The 10,265-nt window shown below is 40.7% G+C and overlaps 1 protein-coding gene across 1 annotated transcript; it reads left to right on the plus strand.

Annotated features, from left to right (window-relative positions):
• Positions 1–1,900: 1,900 nt before the first annotated feature.
• vbp1 (von Hippel-Lindau binding protein 1) lies at positions 1,901–5,296 on the plus strand. Its single transcript, XM_029454844.1, has 6 exons — positions 1,901–2,057; positions 2,980–3,104; positions 3,337–3,403; positions 3,609–3,707; positions 3,846–3,984; positions 4,553–5,296. Exons 1-6 carry the CDS (start codon positions 1,977–1,979, stop codon positions 4,627–4,629), a joined length of 588 nt encoding a protein of 195 aa, XP_029310704.1. The 5' UTR covers positions 1,901–1,976; the 3' UTR covers positions 4,630–5,296.
• The last annotated feature ends 4,969 nt before the right edge of the window (positions 5,297–10,265 follow it).

Here is a 10,265-nt window from a genome sequence, read left to right on the forward strand (position 1 = left end):
AACGTTTTAATGGCTAACGTGTTAGCAAACAGTTGCCTATTTAAACATCCAACTGTTATAGAGAAATTGTATTATTCATTTCGATTCGTGTTTCTGGTCACTTAATGGATTAAGTCCAAATTCCACTGTTCTTTTAACTCTGTTTTGGTCTCTACCACCTCCATGTTATGGGTACGTCCAGAGGAGACCCAGGCGCAGAACACTAGACTCTGGAAACGGAGTAAGTTTAAATAGTTTATTAAAGCAATGCTAGTAGGCAGATGGTGAGAGAATTATGGTACAGCAGGCAGGCAGGCAGGTAGGTAGGTAGGTAGGTAGGTAGGTAGGTAGGTAGGTAGGTAGGTAGACAGGAGTTGAGCAACAAGTTATGCTGTGATCCGGGGTAGCAGAAACAACAATCTAGCGATGAGTGGCTGGAAGACCGGGGTAGATAAGCTGTGCTGGGATGAGTTGATTGTAGACAGGTGAGCAGATTGGAGTTGATGGGTTGAATGAGATCAGCTGCTGAAGTCTTTGGCCGCACCCATGCCACACACACACACACACACACACACACACACACACACACACACACACACACACACACACACACACACACAAAGAGACAGGGAAAACATGGACAGGAAAACGCTAGGGATACAGATGGGACCGTGACACTCCCAAGGAAAACATGTGGCATTATTAGCTGCTAAATACTGCACTAGCCAGTTAGCTAGGTGTTAACTTTATCCGGAGCTGAGCAGGTAGCATACTGTGGGTTTTTAGGGCTCTGAGATACAACGATCATCTTGAGGTCCATCAAAACCAAAACCTCACACCACAAAAACAGTTTCTTCCCAACTGCAGTTGGCCTCATCAACAATGCCGAAGCAATAACCTTTTTATCGTTATTTTTTTAATTCTATATCTTTGTTTTTTTACTTTTGTATTAGTTGCTTTAATTGTTATGTTCTTATTATGGGTATTGTTATGCACCCAAACAAATAAAGTTAAAATTAAAGATCAGTCCACTTTCAGCGGAGAAGATGTAGCAATTTGACCAAAAATGTATCTGATTGGACTTCTGGATTTGACTTTTTATTGGAATTAAAGTCCAGTACAGTACACACCTGCGTATTCATTATAACATTAGAATTTAAAGTTTATTTCAGCAATTTTAACAATTAACGATATCCAACTTTGCACCACATGCAGATTGTTTTTTAAATAAAATGTCGTGTTGCACAAAACAAGCCAGGACATACAGTATGTCATATGAAGATGGCAAAATGAGTTGCAAATGTTTTTCATCAAGGCAGAGTTTAACACTTCGGTCCAGGCAGAAATATCTGAACAATAATAAAAAGATGTTCAGCACAATTTTAGCCAAATTGCCTAATAGCATATATTGTGCACAAAGTGGATATATGGTTTCAAAATAAAAGGTTTGATCATGTGTACCGTATCATTTTGTAACAGTTAATAAAACAGTCAATACGCAGGACTACTGTTAATGATATATTCAGGTTGAATCCTTTTTTTTTATCACAACATGGTAGGGGTGTAACCAAATATGAATGCAGTATTCATATATGAAAAACATCCACATTTTTCCAGCATTATCAATTCAGGTAGTATAAAACACCTAACCCTATTTAATGCAGGAAATGACATGTTCAACAACTTCCTGTATAAAACCCATCAGCTGACTTGGAATAAGAGCAGTGGAAATAGGCATGATTTCAGATGATTATACACCAATGAAAACATAGCAATGAATATTATATTTAATTTCTGACAATAAATCCGCCTAAATCCTACACACAGGTCCTTTTAGTAAAGGATCTGATACGGTTGTACTGGTAGTAGCACCAGGAGCAGTTGCAGCATGTGGCCACTAGAGGCAGCCGAGCGTCCACGCTGCTCCTGACACGCACTGACGCACTGACGCACAGACTTGTACGTAAAGAAGGAAGAAGGAGTAGCCTCTCTCCAAGATGGCGGCGACCATAGACAACAGCAATGCCGTTCAGGCGACAAAGAGAAAGCATCTCGGGATCCCCGAAGCTGTGTTTGTGGTGCGTAAAGGCTGACATTGCTTCTTTTAGTTGGCACAACACTACACTGAGGTCTGAGGGTTGAAAACACACTTTTAGACTTGTAGCCGGTGTGTGGGCGCGTCATGCTGGCTACGAGCTAGTTAGCACAGTTAGCATGAGAGCTAATCCTGGTGTGCAGGCTGGGCGGCTCCTCACCTCCATCTATGGACATCATCACAGTGTCTGTGTGCTAGCTGCGTCTTATTTTCACTGCACCTCGTTTTCTCTTTAGGATTTAAAGTATTGTAGTTAGCTACACGTTAGCATGCTTTGCTAATGAAGCACTTGCTAAAAAACAACAACCGTTAGCTGCTTCCAACCGCCTCCTTCATTCACTGTAAGGACATATTAATACTGTTAGTATTCAGATCATTTACTGAAGCACAAATACCACGCTGACAATACTGTAGTTAAAAATCCTTACTTAAGTAAAAGTATGTAGCCTATCCACACAATGTACATCAAAGCATCACATTTAGAAGTAGTCATTGTGCAGTAAAATGCTCCCTGTGTGTTTAATATTATATATGCATGCATTTTAATTCACATTACTGCTGCATTAATGTGTTGCATTTTACTGCTGTGGGTGTTTAAAGCTGTGCTAATGTTTCAGATCATTGTAGTGGAGTAAAAAGTACAATATGTCCCTCTGAGAAGTAGTTATAACCATGCATGATAGTGTTAAGACAGGGTTTAAAATATGTTAAATACTTGTATTATCTGTGGATATTTGCCTATTTTTATAAAGAAAAGGGGATATTATTCATATTGGTGAGTTGCATTATGAAAATACCGATTGTTATTACAGGTCGTACACAGCAGCACTGAGAAACCTGACTTGTCGTAATCATTTATTACCCTAATCCAACGTGTGCTCTCTCTCCTCCGCTGGATTTTACAGGAGGATGTCGACTCTTTTATGAAACAGCCGGGCAACGAGTCGGCAGACGCAGCGCTGAGGAAGCTGGACGAACAGCACCAGAAATACAAATACATGGAGCTCAACCTGTCTCAGAAGAAACTCAGGTAACGGCAACAAAAAGTCTCATTTTATGATCTCTAGAAATAAAAAGGGATGTTTGTAGTTTCTACCAGAAATGATTTTAGTATGAGTCTGGAGATACGATGCATGATACAGGGATTATGATGTATTACCAAGTCGTTAGAGCACTTATTATCAGCTATTTTGTTGTAATTGTGCTTATTTATTGTGACTCCTGTAATAACTAAAACATTTAACCTCTCTTGACGTGAAAAGGTTGAAAAGCCAGATCCCTCAAATCACACAGACGCTAGAAATCCTGCGACACATGCAGAAGAAAAAGGTGTGTGGTGCTTTCTCAGTGTCTTAACGAACGCTATTTGTTATTATATAAATGATTTAATCTTGGGTTTTTTTATCTTATTGTATAAATATGTTCACGGTTGTCAATTTAACGACATGTTTCACAGTATCAAAATGCCTCAAGACCTAGAAAACGTGTTCTAATGGACGCCGTTTGACCACTTTGCGGTCATTCTCTTTTGCAGGAGACCACGGCGCCCATGGACACGCACTTCCTGTTGGCCGACAATGTTTACTGCAAGGCCTCAGTGCTGCCCACTGAAAAAGTCTGCCTATGGTTAGGGGTAAGTAGAGCTCAGTGTTATTTACTGGCGTGCACTCATTCATCACAACATCCTGTCTGAGAGCAGGAGAGGTCAGAGGCTGAGGCGGTAAACGCCATAACTTAAAACCTCTCTACATCTTCCCCCCCCCCCACAAAGGCTAACGTCATGTTAGAGTACGACATTGATGAAGCCCAGGCTCTCCTAGAGAAGAACCTTACCACGGCATCTCGTAACCTAGAGACACTCGAGGATGATCTGGACTTCCTGCGAGACCAGTTCACCACCACCGAAGTCAGTATCCTTCCACCGTGTCGTCCACTCAGGTTGGGCGTAGCGCAGATTCAAAGTTCTGTGTTTTTGCAGTTTTTTGTAACGCAAACTCATGTTTTATTTATTGTTGGGGCGGGTTTGAAAAGGGTTCTTTGTTGAGGAGCGGTTGATGCGGTAAATGGTGACACCTGCTGGCCAAACGGTGGTAATGCACCTGTGTGGAGCTCTTAACACTTTCACTATTTAACGGACACCTCTCTTAACACGAGTGTTATGGAGAAATGATACTATACATTTTATAGGAACGAGCACGTAATGAATTGCTATGTTTAAACGTTAAGCTGGTTCACCCACATCTCCAGACTACGTTGCGAGGAACGTGAGGTAAGTGAGTGAACATTTGAGTGAACTGACCCTTTTTTTCAAAGCTGTTTTTAAAATGTGTGAGACGCCTTAAACATCGGCCTGTTTTCATTAATGATGATGTGATGGTTATTTATTCGATGAATCAATGAAACGATGTCAGAAAATGGTGGCGTTTGATCAGGAAACATTGATGGCGCGTGCTGATCCTTAACTCGGCGCTCCCTCAGACATGGCTCGAGTCTACAACTGGGACGTGAAGAGAAGGAGCAAAGAAAACCTCCTGAAGTCAGCAGACAAGTCTTAATATCGTCAGGACGGCGTCCACATCCTGCTAACTATATTCTCCTTTTAGTCAATAAACAACAAACCCCGTCCCTCCCCAAGTCATGTGTGTGTTCACCCCCAGAGCTCGGCAGATCAGAGGGCATGTTGAAATATTTCTGTGCTTGATTCGAGATTATTAAACCAAGCGCACTCATTTTTGAATATGCCTTTTTATTAAGTCGCGCTTCTACCGCTGTTTTCTGTTTTGTTACTTTTTCAAGTATTTTTTCAAGTAAAAACGATCAAAAAAACACAAAAGCAACGAGGCGATGTTTGTATTTTTATGATTTTAAGTATGTTGCTGTTATCGTTGGCAGATTAATGGCTTTTCTTTCCTTTGCATTTTCCCCTCGTTACTGGCCTGCACTTGTTTTTCCTTCAACCTGCAACAACCTTCACACACACACACACACACACGGGTCTTTGTGAGTTGTTAATTCTTGAAAGGCTTAGTAGGATGACACTCAGAGGGATCACCTGTAGTCTCGCTCCTCACCGGCTCCTTCTCCTCCCTGGACTTTCTACACCCCTCCTCCTCTTCCTCTCCTTTTAGCCGCTGTTCTGTCTGTATTTATTTGTCTCGCTGTATTCATTATACAATGAATGAAGTAAAAGAAGAACATTTGGGCAAAGAGATGAGACCTTGACGTGGTGCTCTGTGTGTTTATTCTCCCGCTGAGAACGCCTCACAGACGGGCTATAACAGGTGTTTACAGTTATTTACAGCGACTACAGATGACCACAAGTCACGACTATAATTATTTTATTTTATTATTAGCAATATGCTTTAATTTGATTTTACCTGTTGAAAAAAAAGCTTGATTTTTAACATAATGTAATCTTATATCCACACAACCGACAATCTTTTATTTGAATTGAATAGCATCAAATATTCATGATTTAAAAATATAATTATTATGAACAGCTGATAAAATAAAGTGTGAATAAACCTCGATTGCTGTGGATATAAAGGAAGTCTAAAAGCTTTTATCGCAATTGCATTTATAGAAACATTTAGGTGTAATGATAGTCTGGATAGTTTAGGAGTCTTCCTCCTGGACCTTTTAGTCTAATGTTCCCCTCTTCCCCTTAAAGCTACCATTTTCCTTTTCCGTGCATCTTTTCTCCTTCCAGCTTCAAATGTGCACAGAGAAGCCGAAATATTCATCTAGTAGAGGAAACATTGTGAAGCATTTTAACAGAAAACATCAGGCCTCAGTGCTTCCACCTGGTGGTGATGTGTGGAACTGTCAGTCAGGCCTCAGTGCTTCCACCTGGTGGTGATGTGTGGAACTGTCAGTCAGGCCTCAGTGCTTCCACCTGGGGGTGATGTGTGGAACTGCCGCACAGGACATACCGGAAAGAGTTGCTTTTTACATAATACATAAGAAAGGGTGCTATTTCACGTGTTGAATGATGATGAGGGAACTCATTTATGTTGCATCCCAGTCAAAATAACTTTTTTAGACATTGTAAAATACATTTATTTACAATACTATATTAATAATATATGATATGTATTTTCTAACATCAAAAAAGGTATAAATATTTACACGTGTGTCGTCCAGTAAGGGGTTAATTTACTAATTCAACACTTAATTCTTGTCATGACCTTTTAAACTTCTTAAAGAAACAGAAATGTTGAATAATACATCTTTTTCTCTATTTTTCTAAACTCATATGTGTAAAAGTTTCTTCATAAACATGAAACAATAGTTCCCCATAATTGTCAACTAGTTTAAATCTTCTCAAAACTGATATTTATTAAAAGGCATAATTAGTTAGTCTAGCTTCCTCTCAAATAAATCACACATTTACATAAAAATAGCAACAACTTTGGGTAAAAAAAAAAAAAAGTAGCCGTGAGAATGTTTTATTTTTCCAGTCACATTTTATTTTTGTTTTTAGTACATTTCAGTTTGTTGAGAGATAACTAGAGCAGAGGAAGAGACTGTCCCATGTAACCCAGCAGGATTAAGGACAGTGATACAGTCGTGTCTGTACAGCTCAGAGGGTTGAACGGAAGTGAAACGTTGTTGTTGTACCACGGCTCCTGAAGAAGAAGAAGAAGAAGAAGAAGAAGGGTCGCACTGAGGGCAGGAAATAGCTGTTGCCACCCAACAGATACATGCGTTTGATGGCAAGGCCGACACGTTGATGACATGTTGTCAAAGCGGCTGCGTAGAAAAGTCAGCTACAGTCAACTGGTTTCCCCTTCGTCCCCTATAAACATTGTGTCTGTGTGCAAAGTCAAGGAAAAGGAAGTTATGAGGTGTAGCTTGTGCAATTTGCTTGAAATATTCAAACTAATAGTTTCTAGTTTCTATATTATCAGCTTCCCTACAAACTGAGGCTTGAAGGACTTTGACAGTCCAACATTTTTGGATAATATGCATTTGCTTTCTTGGCAAGAGTTGGATCAGAAAGTTGACACTACTCTCATATCTGTACGGTAAATAAAAAGCTAACACCAGCAGTCTGTTAGATTAGCTTAGCATAAAGGCTAGCTAATAGGTGTTTGGCCTCAAGCAGTCACTTCCTGGTGTCTTTAAATAGAGTTCGGCACAATGACTGGAGGAAACTGCCTTTTTCTGAACCAAAGGTCACAAAATCGTCATGACGAGACTCCAGGAAGTAACTTCTCTTTGCCAAGAAATAGTCCAGCATCCAATCCCCTCTTACACTTTGTACAGATTTAACAAACGAGATAAATGTGAAGATCTGACTTTCTGCAGCTTGTGTGAGGGGTGCAGTTTTGTGGATGGCGACCTGTCTTATGCCGTCTTATGCATTCAGTGTGTGGACGCAGCCTCAGATGGATCCTGGCCGACGACCGTGCAGTGCCAGTAAATGACCCTGTGCAATACGTTTCTCTGGAAACGAGCCAGACAGCAGATTGCTTTCCATCAGCCTCCTTCATCACGAGCCCTTCGCCGACTTTCTTTGCAACTGTGAATGTTCACATCTTTCATTTGCACCAAATTAAGCCTCAGATCAATAAAAGACCAGCGCGTGCTCGGGACACATTTGACAAGAGTGGACTGCCACGTCGCACAGAAATGGTGCTTTCAAGTTCAGTAACGTCATGTGACTTAATGAGAGGAAACTTGCTTTCCTGGCAGACCGCATCGTCACGTGAGGATGCAAACATTAACGGCCACTTGTAGACAGTTAGCAGCGGACTGGAGGACGCCTTCAATGTTTAATCGGTGGCTGCTGATTTCACACACTGATCCAATTGTGTTTTACTGGAATCAGCTGACGGCTGCTTCAGGATGAACCTGACTTGGCTATTTTGTACTTTTTCCGGGTTTTTTTTTGGTGTCGCTGTATTCAGTCAATATGACCAAATATATGTTGCTCTCATCACATCTCACCAGATGTGATGAGAGCAATCGTTTGAACAGTGACGCAACATTATTAAACTTTTCAGATCTGCTAAAGTGGCATGACGCCATGGACTCTGATATTACATTTCTGCATTATAATCCCATCAATTACAATAAAGCAGTTCTGGCTCTTGTGAAACTTGAAACACAAACACAGTAAGAGAAGACAAAATAGATATTCAAACAAAAAATCATATTTGTTCGGAGGGAGTGAAAAGAGTTAGGGTTAACTCGAGAGTATTTTATTGTAGCTACTTAATTAATTATGTATTAATCTTCTCATCGATACCTCTCGGCAACAAAGCAAATATGCATATTTCCCCAAGTGACTAGGACAATATTTCCGAGTGGAAGCAAGACAGCAGATCTTCCAGCTGGCGGACATATGGTGGAAGCAGCTCGTCAGCCCATACACACACCCCCACACACACCCCCACAGACCCCTTCTGAACTGCATCACGTTTAAAAGTGTTTCTGCAGAAAGCACTGGTGATGATGCAGCAAACAATGTCCAATGTCAAAAACACAAGGGCATCTGGGAGAATGTTGTTGTGTCTGGAATTTAATTTAATTGTCGGGAAGCGTTTCACAATGCGTGTGAAGACGAGGGACTACTTTTGTCAAATCCCTCCGCTCATTCACACTTTTCTTGCGTGACAACTCGGCATGAAGTATTCTCAGAGAACAAGAGAACACAAGCACAACTCTTTGGAGACGTGTAAAAAGAAGGCATACAGTGTGAGAAAATGAAGCACTTACAGTTTCCTTCGCTGTAAGTATGAACTGCAGGGGGAAAGGCATTGGATAAAAGAAAGAAATATAGCAGAGATCATCGCGAATCCAATCATATGCAAACAAAAGAGTTCTGCAACAAAGAGAAAGTATAGAAATACAGATCTACGCTAAGCCATCCAGGTGCTTAAGGTAGATATGGTACATTTAATTGCTTTTAATTTAAATTGGAATAATAACAGCCTCATGTAGGTTGATGTGGCTCACAAAAACATAAAGCAGATGGATATATTTGGTCCAGCGCTAATCTCATGAGAATAGTTTGAATGGGGGAGATTACCAGTGCAATCAGTTCCTTGAACACACCTTTATCACGTGTCACCGTATGAGTCACTGTCTCTGATTTTCCTTGGCATTTAAAGAAACGTCAGTTACTGGCACTGACATCTTGAGTGAAAACATTAATGTGACGGTAAAATAAAAGTCAACTATGTTATTAAGAACAACATAGTGCAAAAACATGGCCACACCCCCAAAACAGTGATGTCACAACGTCGTGGTTACTTTGGAGGCTGAAGTTTTATGCTGTTGCAATCCCATTTAATGCAATACAATTCAACAGCACTGCAGACTACACTCTCCCAATACCTCTTTAAAACAGTTTAACTTGCTTACTTTGAGCCGGGTGTACCTATTACCCTGGCAATTGGCTTTTTTTTGGTATCAGAAAACTACCCGATCCATACAAAACATAGTTTCTAGGTGTAAGTAGGATGTTTGAACTATGCCGATGAGATATTGTCTTGCGCACACATAAAAAAAGGCATAAAAACCACTCGTTCAGGACACGATCTAACCTTGTAGTTTCCCTGTGCCTGCATCTGCGTTGGGTTGATTTAATGCCAATTGGACTTTCTTTGCCTGATTATATTGCGTGCATTGTGGATAATGTGGTTCTTTTGTTGAGTCCGTGGTCTGGTCCCTCCATGTTTTCCTTGCTGTAAAGAGTTAAATGATCTCCACTCTGTTTAGTCTCAAATGAGGCTCCACAGTTAAGGTGGACGTGGCTGTTAAGGTGCTTTTTTTTGGCTCCAACACTTTAATAGTCCACCTTAACAAGTCCCCAGTTGAAGGCAGACAGTGAAGTGTTGTTAGGCTAGTCCACCACAGTTAAGCTGTACACGTTGTCTCTTCCTGCTGAAGGAGTCCATTAGGAACTGGATGGGTGACAATGTTTTATTATAGTACGGTAGTTAGCAGAATGATAGTGGATATAACCATGTAGTCAATGTCATTGAGCTCACTGGAGGCCTAAATTGCTTTTGTTTGTCTGTGGTAACGAAATCCCAGCTCAGGGAAGGAAATCCGTCTTCCTTCATTAAATGTCGGTCCTCCAGGATTCCTCCTTTGACCTCTCATAGTGGAATGTGGTGCGAGATGTCAGCACGACTCTTGTTAACAAGGGAGGTTAAATCTAAGGGTGCCGACTTAACAT

This window comes from Cottoperca gobio, chromosome 18, assembly GCF_900634415.1.
Source record: "Cottoperca gobio chromosome 18, fCotGob3.1, whole genome shotgun sequence".
Lineage (NCBI taxonomy): Eukaryota > Metazoa > Chordata > Actinopteri > Perciformes > Bovichtidae > Cottoperca > Cottoperca gobio.

Bases quoted from the DNA above. Each gene is read 5' to 3' on its own strand.
- vbp1 (XM_029454844.1), top strand. From the start codon at position 1,977: ATGGCGGCGACCATAGACAACAGCAATGCCGTTCAGGCGACAAAGAGA. The intron at 2,058-2,979 runs GTGCGTAAAGGC...TGGATTTTACAG, and splicing joins TCCCCGAAGCTGTGTTTGTG to GAGGATGTCGACTCTTTTAT. The intron at 3,105-3,336 runs GTAACGGCAACA...TGACGTGAAAAG, and splicing joins CTGTCTCAGAAGAAACTCAG to GTTGAAAAGCCAGATCCCTC.